The sequence below is a fragment of the Athene cunicularia genome (assembly GCF_003259725.1).
Source record: "Athene cunicularia isolate RWA chromosome 4 unlocalized genomic scaffold, athCun1 chr4_part1, whole genome shotgun sequence".
Classification (NCBI taxonomy): Eukaryota; Metazoa; Chordata; class Aves; order Strigiformes; family Strigidae; genus Athene; species Athene cunicularia.
Genome location: NW_020799098.1, coordinates 12,136,873 through 12,153,051, shown reverse-complemented (window position 1 = coordinate 12,153,051; position 16,179 = coordinate 12,136,873). Strand labels below are relative to the sequence as shown.

At 41.0% G+C, this 16,179-nt stretch overlaps 1 protein-coding gene across 1 annotated transcript; it reads right to left on the bottom strand.

The window, feature by feature from the left end:
* Positions 1-6: 6 nt before the first annotated feature.
* GRPEL1 (GrpE like 1, mitochondrial) lies at positions 7-9,068 on the bottom strand. The gene is made up of 3 exons (XM_026847215.1): positions 8,814-9,068; positions 4,296-4,377; positions 7-1,966 (listed from the first exon to the last, which is right to left on the bottom strand). The coding sequence occupies exons 1-3, from the start codon at positions 9,039-9,041 to the stop codon at positions 1,620-1,622; spliced, it is 657 nt and encodes a 218-aa protein (XP_026703016.1). The 5' UTR covers positions 9,042-9,068; the 3' UTR covers positions 7-1,619.
* Between the last annotated feature and the right edge of the window lie 7,111 nt (positions 9,069-16,179).

Sequence of the window (16,179 nt, the reverse complement as noted above, 5' to 3'; positions counted from 1 at the left end):
CCCCCCCCCCTGTAGTTTTACACTCAGTTTTTGCCTTTTGATCCCTATATTTGGTTAGGTTTAAAAAATTAACACTGCAGTTGTCTTCTCACATGCACCAAAAATTATTCTCCCTGCCAAGTCAAATAATTGATTTTCTTTCCTGGAGCTAAGAATGAATGAATCCTTAAGCATGACTAACCTCTCAACAGTATGCACTTAGGTTGTTCCTACTTAACTGTCTGACTTCCATGAGGCAAACTAGCACTGGGAAAAAGTGTTCTTAAAGAACAAGTAATCACTTCTCACTGTGAGTAGGTCTAGTGTTCAGTGAGCTGTCGGCAACTCTGCATCTGAACCAAAAAAAATATCAATACCTGACCTTAAGGTAAGAAACTCCTTAATCTATGACAACCAGAAATGGTGAAAAATTCAGAAGTGCTTACTGTTTACCAAGTCCTAATACATGCATGAGTTTGAAGTTTCTGTCCTGTGTGTTAAATGTATGGACTGTGAGGATACAAGAGGACAGATTACTTTGTCAGTTGTGTAATTTGCCCAGTTCCATCCACTCCTGTCCACGTGACCAGACAAACGCAGGACAAAGCACTCAGAGAATCATGTACTGTATTTCAGCCTGATTCTGCAGGACTGGGAGCAGCAGGTGGAGTTAGACATGGCAAGAGCTACGTATGGGAAAAGTTCTGTTGCAACTTAAGATCCAAGCTGAATAAGTGCAAAAAATGAAGATGAAACTAAGATCACATTTTTGTTTTGAGCCACTTACATGCAATTATTTATGTAATTCTAAAAGACAGTATATACCAAACTCTCAGCTACTCACTTCTTTGGGTGTTCTGGCTTTCAGCAGGGTTGTAACTACAGTTTGCATAACAAACTGATTGTAAAGCTTGGAAGACTATCAAAATTGTTTAAACCAATTTATACAATATTAAATTAAAAATCCAGAGATAGGATAAATTCTATTGGTTCTTCAATGCCATACAAGTATTAGATGGTTTTCTTGAGTCAACATTACTACAGAACAAAAAGGGTTGAGCAATTACAAAAGATGTCTACTCTTCATTACCTTTTATTTACAGGTCAGAATTCACCAAGGTTTCCATTTCAGTTGTTGAGAGAGATTATTTCTGAATAGACAAAAAAGGGCATTTATGATATTGGTGTGTAAAAGCTGATGGACACTGGTAGAAAACAGGTTATTGTATTACTTCACCCACTTCTGCAATGTTAGATTCTACAAAACAAAAGAAAGTGCTTGAACTATTTGGATTTTCAATCTACACAGTGATAAACTTGAGATGGCAAAATTCTTGTGAGCATTTCATTCCTTCCAATTTAATGCACCTTCAGTAGCAATAGTTGTAAAAAAACCCCTCTAATTTAAAGTATTAGAGAGCTTAATGGCTCTTGTATTTCACACTTAAGAATTATGGAATAGTGATGTTGAAGGCCACTAAGCAGGAGAAATTCATTGTTTGCTTCATTTTCACTAAGAGACCTCAACCAATTCATTTAAATCTCTCAGGGGGAAGAGGAATGAGGAAAGCATGGTGTAAGAGAAAAACCATCCAGCTGTTTAATAGTTGTATGGCATTTTAAATTCTCAGATTAAGCAGCTAAGCATCTTTCACAACACCCACCAAGGCAGGCCGCAGCGTACGCCCGTGTAGCTTATAGCCAATCTTGGATACCAGCGCAATAGTGCCAGGCTCCTTCCCTTCCATGGGAGCGTGGAACAACGCTTCGTGTTCATAGGGATCAAACTTGGCTCCGACAGGATTCAGTCTGAGCAGGCCATGTTTTTTAAACACTTTTTGAATCTGTACTTCTGTCATAACAAGACCTTCATATAAACTCTTCAAGTGAGGATTTTCATCCTTAATTTCTTCTTTTGGAACACTTTCTGTTGCTTTCTCCAAAATGTCTGCAACTTCTAGTAAGTCCTTACAGAAGCTCTGAATCCCTAAAGAGAAGTAAAAGAGAAGGGAATGGGTTTAGTCCACTGAGGAAACCCCAAACACACAACCCCAAAACCTACAGCAATAATCTGTACTCTTGCAGATCTTTTAACAAGATACACGATACCGTACACATCCAGGGTAAAATGTACTTTCCAATTTTACTTGATGATACCGAACTATTACAGATACCTTGACATCCACACCATCTCCTCTAGTTCTATGGAAGAATTGTATTTCAACTTAAAAGAGATAAGGCTATGCTGATGACTTGACATTAACAGTTAAAATTCTAACCAAAGTTACCAAAACCTTGAGATGGCTTAATGTAATTTCCTCATGTCTTTCCCATCCCAGGATTCATGTAAAATTCAAAGCATTATGTTGCCCTATTTCTACCCTTTAATGTGATGTGCTAAAAGTATCTGCAGAAGAAGCAGCATGTAGTCAGACTGATAAGAAGTCCAAGAGATGAACAGGGATTCATCCTTGAAGAACAAATCTCTCACTGAAAACTACTTTCACAGAGTCAGCAGCTGTGCTGTGTAAAGTCTCAGTAATTCCTAAGCCAACAACAGTCCGTGTCCTGAAGCTGTTCTATGGCTCACAGTAAAGGAGTGTGGACTAATCTTACTTAAGGCAAACTGTCTCTAGCTAATCATGAAAAATCAAAATAACTCAGTAAATAACACATTTTTACATAGAGGTAAGCCAGTGACAAATTGCACTGCATTTTGGTAGCCTTGGTGTTTTGTTTGGTTTTTTTTGGCCAGATAGACTTTTCAATTCTAGCTTATAATTTAGATTTTTTTTTTTCCCCCCTTACCAAGAAGCAATATAAGCATTACCAGAGCACATGTTTTTGGTTTGAACAAAAAAAACCTGCAGAAGCACCTTGCAAGATCTATAGGGATCAGCTAGTTCTCAGGAAGGAGTCACTTTAACAAGTCTGTAGAAACTATAGAGCAGTGACTAACAGTGTCCAAATAGTTCACAAATATGAACAATGAATCAAGGTTTTAAATTAAAACTGGTTATGGCCAAAGTGTCTCAAACTGACTAACCAGCTGTTCTAGTGATCTGGATCAAACTGAAGAACCAAACTCTTCAGAAGGTGGTTTGTTCTGGTTTGGGGTTTTTTGCCTAAGTTACCTCTGCGAATATCTGTGACTACATCTCAGTGAATTTATACAAGTCTCAGAAATTAGTTCATCTTCTTTCAACAGAAAAAGCACTCATATACGAATGATAAAACTTACAATCATGTAGGCTATCTGTAATTTAGTTTTAATGAAAAATTTTATTTGAATATTTATTTCTGTTGTAGCATCTCTGAGATCAGACATCACTCAAAGTCCTTCTACACTAAGTAGCAGATTAGTGAAACAATGCTTACTGAAAATCAACTTCAGGATAAAGCATTCAAACATCCATTAAAATGGTACCAGAATACTATGTAACTGAGAATGCTTTTTCTTACAGTACACATTAACTGATGATGCCCTATTCAGAAATTAAAACTTCTGTATTCAGAATTAAACTCTACAGATGTGTATTAGTCTGTGGCAAAAAAAGGCCAACTCATTTTTCAAGCCAGAGTGACAGTCAAGCACAAAGCTGATACAGCACTCTTCTGCTGCAGTATCTGCACACAATTTCTGTTTTACAGATTTGTGTCTGAACTGTCAAAAAGCTAAATCAGATGTCAGTAGCCTGGCTCTTGAATAAAAAAAATGTGTTTCTAGCATCCTCATAGCCAGTGATTGTACATTCCTACTACTGAAGAGAATCCAACCCATCTAAATCAGTTACTTCTGGTTGAAAGCTATTGCCTTCAACACAACAGAAACACTATTTGAATATAAGAGGCTGAAAAAAACCCCACCCCGAAAAAAGAACCAAACCCAAAACAAACACCAAGAACAAAAAAACCTAAACCAGAAGGAAAGCTAATATCCCGTGCTCTTGGTTCAGTTTTTATGCAGTCAGTTCTGAGACCAAAGTGCATGAAAAAGGCAAACTTCAGGCCACAAACCTTACTGAAAAATCTGCTAGTGTAGTACATACTGTAGGAAATCAGATACAAAATTTAAAGAAAATTTCAAGTTGTTGATTTTAGCAGTTAAAAGTCTTGCCCTTGTCTAGCAAGATGATTACAATCCTAATGCAAAGAGAGGAACCGTTCAAACCTCTCTGCCTCAAATACATTTTTTTACCAAGTAGTCAGAATCACTGGGAAGTACAACTTGTCGAAGTGGGGGCTAGGCAGCTCAATCTTCCAGGCGCTGCATTTCCTGGGTCTTATGAGTATACACAAAAGGAGCACCCACTGACCGTATAACTTTGCTTCTTCTACCAGTTTCTGGCTTCTTTGCCTCATGTTTTCTGCATCTGCCAAGGCACGCTTGTACTTGTCCTAAAGAAGAAAAAACAGTAACAGAAGAGATTTCATTCCTGGTGGTTGGGTAGTTGACAATAATTCAAAACAGCATATTCAGTATAAAACAGCATTTTCAACAGTTACATAGCCTAAAGCCACCATCTGAAGATAACATGCCAATTGTCACAGCATCCTTTCCTACCAGGGCAGATGTTTGCTTCACTTTAGTGCAGACAGAAGTGAGGGAAAGGAAGTAAGATGGGTTTCCAGACTCTCCTTATTTGTCAACAGATTAGCTGGAAGAAATTTTTAACTCTATGAATATGACAGGTTTTATGAATCAAAGACTTCTGCTTTTTCTGATGTGTGTTCACAGAAAGCCTTTATCAGTCACAAGGTATTTTGACACTACAGCAAACAAGATTCAACCCAGCCATGACTTTCAAACCATCTCTTCCCTCTCTATACGTACCACAGAGTGTCCTCCATTTTTTTCAAGTTTTACAAACAATGAAGTCTAGCTCCTCTGTTGTTCAGGTAAGTTTTGGTCTATTCCTAGCAATATGGCCATCTAGCAGCATGTGTACTAAGAATGAAATTCAATAAACTTAAGACACTTCAGGTTGAGTGCTTCACCACCTAACCCAGAAATCCATGTTGGGCTTCCATTCTGAACATGCCTGACCTTCACGGGCCAGTGAAGAATCTCAACACAGAATAAAAATAGTCAATAAGCTGACTGAAGAGACACATTAGGTAGCCAACAGCAAATTGAGGGGAGCCTCAATCCATCCCACTCCTACCAGCTTGATGCCAGTGCCAGCAATAGATGCCCAGAGCCTGGAGGGGGGTCACAGGTCAGCAGGAGAGCATGGGAAGAGCAGCACAAAAGAATGCCAGCCAGTAAGTCAGCTTCATCAGCGACCCAACTGAAATGCCTCTATGCAAATGGACGTAGCATGGGGAATAAAGAAGAGGAGTTAAAGACGTGCGCACGACTGCAGGGCTACGATTTAATTGGCATCAGAAACGTGGTGGGATGGCTCCTCTGACTGGAGTGTTGGAAGGGAAGGATACAGGCTCATCAGGAAGGACAGGCAGGGGAGACGATGAGGCAGGGTCACCCTCTATGTCAGAGAGCAGCTGCACTGCACAGAGCTCTGTCTGGGGATGGGTGAGGAGCTGACTGAGAGCTTGTGGGTCAGGAAGGCAGGGACAGGACACATTATAGTGGGGGTCTGCTACAGGCCCCCTGACCAGGAAGACCAAGTGGAGGAGGCCATCTATAGACAGATAGGAGCAGCCTCACTTTCACAAGCCCCGGTCCTCCTGGGGGACTTCAACCACCCCCATTATCTGTTGGAGAGACAACACAGCAAGGCATAAGCAATCCAGGAGTTTCCGGAATGCCTTGATGATGACTTCCCTCTCCAAGTGATTGAGGAGCCAACAAGGAGAGGTGCTTTGCTGGATCTTGTTCTCACCAAAAAGGGGGAGGCTGGTGGGGAATATGAAGCTCACGGGGCAGCCTTGGCTGCAGTGACCAGGAAATGGTGGAGTTCAAGATCCTTAGGGCAGCAAGGAGGGTGCACAGCAAGCTTGGTACCCCGCTCAGGAGAGCAGACTTTGGCCTCTTCAGGGATCTGCTTAGCAGAGTACCATGGGATAAAGCTCTGGAGGGAAGAGGGGCCCAAGAAAGCTGCTTCATGTTTAAGGATCACCTCCTCCAAGTCAGGAGCAATGCGTCCTGACAAAGAGAAAGTCAGGTAGAACACCAGGAGGCCTGCATGGATGAACAAGGATCTCTGGGACAAACTCAAACACAAAAAGGAAGCCTACAGAAGGTGGAAGCAAGGGCAGACAGCCTGGGAGGAATACAGAGAAACTGTCCAAGCAGCCAGGGATCAGGTTAGGAAAGCCAAAGCCCTGATAGAATTAAATCTGGCCAGAGATGTCAAGGGCAACAAGAACTTCTATAGGTACATCAGTGATAAAAGGAAAACTAAGGAAAAATATAAGCCCTCTCCAGAAGGAAGCAGGAAACCTGGTTACCCAGGACATGGAGAAGGCTGAGGTACTCAGTGACATTTTTGCCTCAGTCTTGCCTCACCAGCAAGGGCTCCAGCTTCACTGTCCAAGTCACAGAAGTCAAAGGTGGGGTCTGGGAAGAATGAAGAACGGCCCACTGTAGGAGAAGATCATGTTTGAGACCATCTGAGGAACCTGAAGGTGCACAAGTCCATGGAACCCGATGAGATACATCCATGAGGGAAATGGCAAATGAAGTGGCTAAGCCACTTTTATTTGAGAAGTTGTGGCAGTCCGATGAAGTTCCCACTGAGTGGAAAAGTGGAAACATAACCACCAATTTTAAAAAGGGAAAAAAGGAAGACTCAGGGAACTACAGGCCAGTCAGTGTCACCTCTGTGCCCAGCAAGCTCATGGAGTGGATCCTCCTAGAAACTATGGTGGGGCACATGGAAAATAAGGAGGTGATTGGTGACAACCAACGCAGCTTCCCTAAGGGCAAATCGTGCCTGACAAATTTGGTGGCCTTCTACGATGGGGTTGCAGCACTGGTGGATAAAGGAAAAGCAACTGACATCACCTACCTGGACTTGTACAAAGCATTTGACACTGTCTCACACAACATCCCTGTCTCTAAATTGGAGAGACAGGGATTTGATGGATGGATCACTTGGTGGATATGGAATTGGCTGGATGGTCACACTCAAAGAGTTGCAGTCAGTGGCTCGATGTCAGCGTGGAGAGCAGTGATGAGTGGTGTTCATGAGGGGTTGGTACTGGGACTGGTGCTGTTTAACATCTTTGTTGGTGCAATGAACAGTGGGGTTGAGTGCACCCTCAGTGAGTTTGCTGATGACACCAAGCTGTGTGGTGCAGTCAACATGCTGGAGGGAAGGGATGTGCCATCCAGAGGGACATGGACAGGCTTGAGATGTGGGCCTGTGCAAACCTCATGAAATTCAACAAGGCCAAGTGCAAGGTCCTGCACATGGGTTGGGGCAATCCCAAATATAAATACTGGCTGGGTGGACAATGGACTGAGAGCAGCCCTGTGGAGAAGGACTTGGGGGTATTAGTGGATGGAAAACTGACTATGAGCCAGCAACGTGCATTTACAGTCCAGAAAGCCAACTGTGTCCCGGGGTTCATCAAGGGAAGTGTGGCCAGCAGGTCGATGGAGGGGATTCTCCCCCTCTACTCTGCTCTCATGAGACCCCACCTGCAGTGCTGTGTCCAGCTCAGGGCACCAACATAAGACAGACAGGGACCTGCTCAAGTGGGTCAAGAGGTGGGCCACGAAGATGATCAGGGGGCTGGAGCATCTCTCCTATGAGGACAGGCTGAGAGAGTTGGGGTTGTTCAGCCTGGAGAAGAGAAGGCTCTGGGGAGACCCTATAGCAGCCTTCCAGTACTTAAAGAGGTTACAGGAAAGATGGGGAGTGACTTGTTATCAGGGAGTGTAATGATAGGATGAGGTGTAACTGTTTTAAACTGAAAGAGGGTAGGTTTAGATTAAATATGAGGAAAAAAATTCTTTACTGTGAGGGTGGTGAGACTGTGGCACATGTTGCCCAGAGAAGCTGTGGCTGCCCCCTCCCTGGCAGTGCTCAAGGCCAGGTTGGACAGGGCTTTGAGCAACCTGGTCTAGTGGAAGGTGTCCCTGCCCAGGGGCAGGGGGGGTGGAACTAGATGATCTTGAAGGTCAGAGATGTTAAATAACATCTCTGCTTTGTCCTTCAGTGCTTTGGGAAGAGCAAGAGAGGAAATTCAATCTACTTATGATCCATACATAGTGCTTCTATAGAAGGCTCTGGGCTACTTCTCAAAGTCTCAAACACTCTAGAGAAACATCTCATATAAAGCACTGATCCTGAAAAGCAATACCTTTGCTTAATCCATGCTTCCCACCTCTCAGGGCATCCATCACCCTCTGCTGAAGTCACGCATGGAAGGGAATGCAAGGTACATTAGGCCAGGCAGAGGGAACATGAGTCTTGTGTTTGCAAAGCTCTCCAACAGAGATTTGAAACTTCCACTTCCTGAGTATGTAAGTACACTATTACATAAAAGCTAAGCATCATTAACCCTGACCTTTGAAAAGTTAGCAGCTGTTTTCGGAAAGCCTACTCTTAGCACACACAAATACACACATCAAAGACACATTCAAACCCTTCCATGGGCTTCCAAAAATCATTCCTCTGCTGAGCAAAACTTAAGTGAACTTAAGTCAGTGAAACTCAGTAACAAATTTTCAGGCTGAAGGTGGTCTGATTTCATCCAGAAACTGGAAAGAAACTATCCAAAATCTTAATTTTGGACCAGGGACTTAAGGTCTTGTAGCAGTCACAAAACTGTATCCAGATTGTGCACTAAGAACCCATAATGAAATGTTCTTAGGTATGCAGTTTGTAAGGTATGCAACCTGATGACCAAAAAACACTTACAGTAACTTCTTTTAGTTGTTCTTCCAGTCTTCCCTTTTCTTCACTTAACATTTTTTCAGCTGCGCTGGGTTCAACTTTCTGCTCATTTTGGCTCTGACTCTGGTCCTCTTCCAAGTTCTGCCCAGTATTTTTCTGTTGTGTTGCTACACAAAGCAGTCGTGGAGAATTCCTAAGGCAAAAACATGTGGATAATATTAATCGGTTGCTTAATTTGTAAGATGTTAGCATTTTCTGGACATGCTGGACACTTTTGAGACTACAGAATTCTCACATTAAATCACGAATTAATACAATTCTAGATATGTGAGAACTGTTTGCAGAATCTCTCATCAGAAGTAGCTGAACTAAGACAATCTAAACTGTTACAAAAAATAACCTTCCTGCAAGATAACAACCACTGGGCAGCAGCTTGCTAGTGTCCATTATATTTAGTTTACAAAGTTGCAGCACTTTAAGGGGAATACAAGCTCGTTTTCAACACAGTACTCTATCAAGAAGCAAATCCAGTTTACCTGATGCAATCATCTGCAACAGTCTCACAGAAAATACATCAATGAGAACACTGATTTGCTGCTGACTGCTAGAAAAGCATCTTCTGTGTCACTGCTATATCGCAAATATCACGCCAAGAACGGGCCCGTCTCCATGAAGCTGAGTATTTATCCCTTCCTAACGTTTCTTAGGCTGAACTAGCGGAGCGTCCTGAGCAAACCCCGGTTTACGGACGACGCAGATGGATCAGTGCCGCAATGACAAAGGCTCCCGACCCCTGAACACCACATCAAGACGCCAAGCCTGGAGGCCTTCAGACGCAAGGCCCGGCCAGGAGGGCCCCGCCATGCCTGGCCAGGCCACCCTCCCGGGGGAGAGTAAGGGAAGCCTTCAGCGAGGGATGGGCGGCCGGCATCAGCCCGTCCCGCCTGTAGGAAGGGGCAGGGGCTCCTCGGAGCAGAGCCGGAGGGCCGGGGCTCGGGGAAGTGAGGCACCCTAGCGCGGCGGGGCCGGGCCCCGCTCTCCCTTTCTCCCTCTCTCTCTCCAGCCTGGGTCTGGGGATGGCTTTTCCCTCTGGTTCCTTGTCTCAGTGTAACCCCCGGGAGGGCATGTAAATTCCATAATGCAAACTCAGCATGTGTTATATTCAAGTATATAATTAAAGTATTACTAAACAAGAAAGCTGCAGAAGACATTGCTGGCTTGCCACATGAGAATCCTGCAGAAGTTAGGACCTTGTTAAATTCAAACTTTGGTGGAGTGCACTGATTTTTTTATCATGGCCTTTTATTTGACAGGTTTGCTTGTCAGTGATGTGTTGCTTCACAGCCTCTGCAGAAAGAAGGATAAATGGTATAATGAGGCCAGTGGCCTCATACTGTAACAGCTGTTAGATCCCAAGGAGTGTCATTGTCTCTTACAGTTATATGGATTTGGATTTCTGCTCCCATGAGAAGATTTGGAAGAGCTAGAAGCGTATCAGTAAACGCTCTTGGGTAACAACAGGCAACAGCTCTAAGAGCCGAATGGTTTTGCAGGTTCATGGTTTTATATTTTGGTTACTGCTATTTTGTGATGTGACACTGGTACAGTCTAATGGCTTGCCTGTACAGAACACAGAAAAGAAAAAGGGCGTATGCCATGTGCTGTCCATACATGGAGTGTCTGTAATGCTGTCAGTATCTGCTTTCTGGAAAGTAGATAACCCACAAGTTCCAGGCTTCATCCTCAGATAATACTGAAAGAAGTATTAAAGGAAATCTCTTAAAGATGCTGATAATGCTGAGGAACGAGCAGGGAGAACAAAGAGAAAAATAGGAATAACCATAAAGGACAATGCCCACAGAAAGCCATGAAGAAATAAGACTGAGAAGGTTAAGTGGATCGTTAGGTCTGATGTTTTTAATATATTTCCTGGAAAGATTATTGGTTCCTTACAAAACTCCTAGACAAGAAGTCTGCCTGTCTCATCTTTCTTGTCTATTGTTTTTCCCTCACACCTGTAGCTTCCTATCATTCTCTGCTGCCTACCATCTTTGGAAGTAGTGCTTGATGAATGATTGATCACAAAATCACAGAAGTGATAACAAAAGGTTGAGAAAAGCTTATAGAAATCATGTCTCATTAACAACTGAGTAAAATATATTGGATTCAAGATTTCTGAAACAAGTGCCTTCTTGTATTAGGACCCATTTACCTCAAATGACAGTTCATAGGCCTTTTGCAAGCAGATTTTCAAGATACTCCAAAGTGAAAATGAATTTTGTTGTGATTTTCTCAACTTGAACAAGAAAAAAAGAAAAAAAGCAAGAAAAAAAATTTTCTTTGTCAAGAAAAACCCACAGCTAGCACAGATATTGATGGGTCAAGACTAAACAGTACATGGAGCACAAAAGAAGAGCATACAAGTTTACATGGAACTTGTTTGCATCATGAGTGATGTTGGCTGTAAGTACTGTCCCACTCTGTCAAAAAAAAAAAAGAAAAGACATTTTCATGCTTTTTTCTCGCTCACACTATTGCAGTCTCTTCTGATTTAATTGTAGTGCCACCTAGTGGGTTGGGATTTTTTAAAAATCAACTAATAAGTATTCTGCATCTGTTGCTTGACCTGGTTGGCAGTCACAGATGTTTAGTAACAAGCATAGTTTTGTTCTTGAGCCGTCCTCTCCATATCAATCTGTCTTTTGCTCTTCACATAAATACCGAGTTTGAATATGATTTGATGATAATGCTTATCCTGCATTCTAAAACAGTAACCAGCTGCTACTTTTCAACATGATGTGGTTGAAAGTGACTCTAACCTCCAGTTTCTGTGGACTAGTGATAGAATCAGATAGTCTAGATATAATTCCCGTTCCTCTAGTGAGTCACTTGTGGTCTTACACAGTTATTTAACCTAATTTCCACATTTCTACAATTACAAATTAAGGGTAGTAACCTTTCGGTACCTTACAATAAAGTTGTTGAGAGAGCACAAGGGAATTTCTCTGATATTTTGAAAATTCAAAATGGCAACTGAATGATAAGTCTCTTTTTTATTATTAACATTGCATTTGTAATAAAGAGACTTGTAATCCTCCGAGATGGAAAATGCCATAAATGAAAGATTTGTGCTTGAAAAGGTAAATGAAAAATTAAGGTGTTTCTGTTTCTCTCAAAAAAAAAAGCTAGTTCTGTCTCCTAATGCTAAGATATAGTGTATTGATACTCAACCAGCAAACAGAATGCCATCACATTTGTGTTTCAAATATAAACTGTATTATTAATGTTTTGAGGATAAAAGTAAAAGGGTATCGTATCTTCTCCTATCAGATATGTTATATGTCATCCTAATCAGAACTAAATATTGACCTATGGTGGGAGCAAGTGGAAAAAGAAAAATATCAAAAAATATCTTTGTAAATATTCTAGCAGTGACCTTTCAGGCCAGTTACCAGGAAATACCTACATCAAATTACACAGTGTTAATTTAGCTGTAAGATTGTTACTGAACTATATAGCAGTGAAGACAAATTTGTTATTCATACCTGTGCCCTTTAGAAAAGATGGCAGATAAGACCACTCAGCCATAGTATTCCATAGTCCATTGTGGGAAAATGTCTAGTGTAAAATTAAGGGACTGTTCCTTGTATATAAAATAATTTTAAAAAATTATTCTATAAGGATTATTGAGACTGAGAATCAGCTACACTCTGGATCTGTTTCATACGGATGACAATAAAGATTAAATCATTACTTGAATCCAGAAACTTTAAATCCTGAAATGCAGGTTGGAATGTGGGAGGGTGATAACCTTACTTTCCTTTAATTATATCAGTACTAAAATGGTTAACCTGTACATTCAGAATTTATAATTTTTAATGCAAACATTTTAAGAAATCTCTCCCAAGAGAGAATGTGTAATACCTACTTTCTGCCTAGTTTCTCCTTAGGCTGAAAATATAGAATCATACATCTTGCTCTGATTATAAGGAGTACCCTGTGAGTTCCCATAGCTTTTTGCTAACCAGTTTGAAAGGTACATTTTGTAACGATCTTGTTGCCTGGAGAACGTTGTCGCTGTGTTGGAAGTCTAATAGCTATAGCCACAGGGCTCTGAAGAGAGCTAATTAGAGCAATTTAGAATAACAAAAGTTCTGTTCTGGGAGGACACTGAAGAGATCCTTCCCCAAAGCAGCATGCCACGATTTCGGAGACAATTTATTGCAATATTCCTGCATAAATCATCTGATATCCCAAGGATTTACAAATCTCTCTATCTATTATGGTTTGTTCTGTTAGCCCTCATGTTATCAGGGGCACTCGTGTATGTCTTCTAACATTCCTGGAGATATAAAAATGGAAAACCTCTATCAATCAAGCATTGTCTGTGTTACTTTAGTCTAGTTACCAGTCAGAACCAAGCTGTTCAAATGCACAGAAATAATCTTCTATCATGCTGATGTGGCTTTCCACCTAGAGACAAATTTATTGAGCTTTGAGAGAAGAGTTTTCAAATCAGTTGTGATTCTCTTAGTGTGGTATCATGGATTTTCTTAATATTTATCATAAAAATAAATTGTTGCCTTTCCACTTACCAGAACAAGTTGATAGAAGAGGAGGTCAGCTCTCTTTTGTCACATTCAGATTTGCCAAGAAGATAGCAGTTGTTGGTATCCGTTTCTGTACAAAGGCTAACAATGGAAGTGCTGTTATTGGAATGGTATTCTGACATTCAGAGCTACATTTTTCTTTCTTTCTTTCTTTCTTTCTTTCTTAATTTTTCTTTAATATCTGATGAATTAGTTGCTGTGGGCCCATTTCTGCTGCCCTTGTGTACAAGTGATTTGTATTAGTCAACAGGAATGTTGTACGGTGAAGGACTGCCAAGCCAGGTGCTAGGCAAATAGGCTGCCAGTAGCGCTGTAAAAGCCTGAGGCCTGGCTATTTATTGCTCAAGTGTGACTTGTGCAAATGTTTCTCCCTTGCTTTTTACCTTTTTTTTTTTCTGATGACTGACAGGATGTTGAACAGCGTGGTTGGTTGGGCCAGTGCACACAGCTCTGTTTAGGCATGATGTTTTAGTGCTCTGATCCACAGTTCAGTTTTATAGGTAGGCTGAGGCTGTTCTTCGAGCACCCGGCTGGCTAACAAAGGAGGAATGTTCATTCTGTTGATGTTGTGTAAGGGTACTGAAAAGCTGTGAATGAAAGAAACATAAAGCAAAATTTAAAAAGGTTATCTTCTGCTTTTATTCTATGCCCCTAGAAAGCAGCAAGAGCTTTTAATTGTGTGTTTATGTGCAATTAATAAGTGGGTGAACACTCCTGTGGGACAATTGCTGTGCTCCATTTAATCCTAATCTGGCTAGGTGAGTCTGGCCAGAATGGAGACAAAGAGCTCAGGTAAAAACAGATGGATTAGGAAGGAATAAAAACTTCAAAAAATCTGATTGCCACAGAAATAAAGTCTACCTAACACCTTTTTGGTGCTTTATGTGGAGGTCATAGTCTGAACCTGGACTTAAACCTGTCCCTCAAATGAGTGCTTCACACTGTTCCCTTCCCAAAAGTATCTGTGAAGGCACAGCTTCAACTCTGTTATAGGAGCTCATATGATCATTAGACTGGTGAAATTTAAGGGGGGGATGTGTGTGGTTTTGTCAGACTTTCCTCAAAATCAGTTGGGTTCTGTTACTGATATCTATGATATAACTCCAGTTTTTGGCGTTTATTTGAATGTAAAACATGTACCAGACAGGTACAGACAGAACTGAATGTGAGTCCTTGTTTTATATCCATATTACTCGGATCTTGTTCAGAAAGCAAGAGTATGGCTGCTTTAAATTTTCTAATAGTTGTCACCCAAAGTACTTTCGCTGCTGTTTTAAAGGTCACCTCACCTTTATGAATCACCTCAGATTAATGTGTTATTAATCAATCAGAAACTGGTTGAAAATTATTGGTTCAGTACTGTCAATGCTCTTGTGCTAAATGCTTGTAAAATAAAATACCAGGAAGGGATTCTGTACCTCCATGCTATGGGTTAAATAGTAATTCTGCTGAAATGACATAGTCTTTCCCTCTGACTCCATTACCAGCTCCTGGTCCTTGCACTATTCTTTGACCTGACTGGACAAGCTCCTTCTCATTGCCTTTGTCGGCCATTGTTGATCTTTGGATTTTGACCAGGCTTATGCTGTTCTTCCTGCTTCTTCCTCTTTTACCTTCTGCTCTGCACTTTCCATCACCATGTCTGCTCTGTTTAGAGTGGAAGAGCCTTTTTAACATACTGCTTCCATCTCTGCTTTACTCTCTCATCCTTGGGTTTTGCTGAAGCTATCCTTGCTTAAGATCTCATCATGATTTATGATCAAGAACACCTTCACCTTTTCAATATTAAATATTGTTTCAACAGCACTGTGTTCATTTCTACAGATGGTGTGACTGGTACCCCCTGCATTGGTTCATGATAGTAGTGTTGGTTGGTAATTATGCTGTACTGTGGTAAAGCACAAAGGTGGAGAATCCCTGCCCCACCGTGGCTTCTCTTTTAATTCATCTTTATTACTGAACAAAGCAGACTCTTCTATTTCAAAGAGCTTATTGCTTTTTTATGACTAGTGCTGTCTGTATTTTATTAGGCTACCTTTTTCTGCTTGCTTAATTTCTATGTTAAGTCTATTTTAAAAATGATATTTCTATTGTGTCTTTCTAAATGTGTGTTTATTACTTTTCTATGACTCCCCAAGAGCCTTGGCTGGCAAAGTCTTAATGAATAAAATTACTGTCATGTTTTAGCTGTAAAAATCCACTCCCGCCTTGGAACGGGACATGCAAGTTTGAAGAAGCTGAGGAAAATGAGAAGTATAGTTATCTTGGAGTTATTGTAAGTGTAATAGGATAAATACATAGAAAAAATGTTTTTAAAGTTGTTTTGCAGTTATGAACTGTTAATGTGTTGATCTTCCTAACTCTACATTGTACACATAAACCAAATGGTGCATCTGTACCATTATTATTATAGTGATGTTTGCTCTGTAGGACAGATCCATCCAGGCTAACTTTGTAGAAGTTGAACGTTAACAGTAGTCTAGAAGTACCAAAGAATTCTGTATGTGCTAGAAAACCTGCTTGAGTGTCACAGTACATTGTTATGCTAATGAGCTCTTGAGCTGGTTGTGCTGTTGGAAGGCAGCTTGTATCTGAGCAGCTTGCATCTCATATAGCTCTGTACTGCTCTGCAGACACATTAGTGACTGTCTACATATTGATTTGACAGCTTTCTATTGTTTGGAAAGGAAGGAGCTGTTTTGAGCTGCTGGTTGTTTTTCAATAACAGTTGTTAATACCTTGGTACAACACCAAGTGAATAAAAGATGTACAAATGAGAA

Excerpts from the sequence above, each read along its gene's own strand:
- GRPEL1 (XM_026847215.1), bottom strand. The coding sequence starts at position 9,041 with ATGCTAACATCTTACAAATTAAGCAACCGATTAATATTATCCACATGT. Across the intron at positions 4,378-8,813 it reads AACAACTAAAAGAAGTTACT|GACAAGTACAAGCGTGCCTT; the intron begins GTAAGTGTTTTT and ends TTTCTTCTTTAG. Across the intron at positions 1,967-4,295 it reads AGAAGAAGCAAAGTTATACG|GGATTCAGAGCTTCTGTAAG; the intron begins GTCAGTGGGTGC and ends ACTTCTCTTTAG.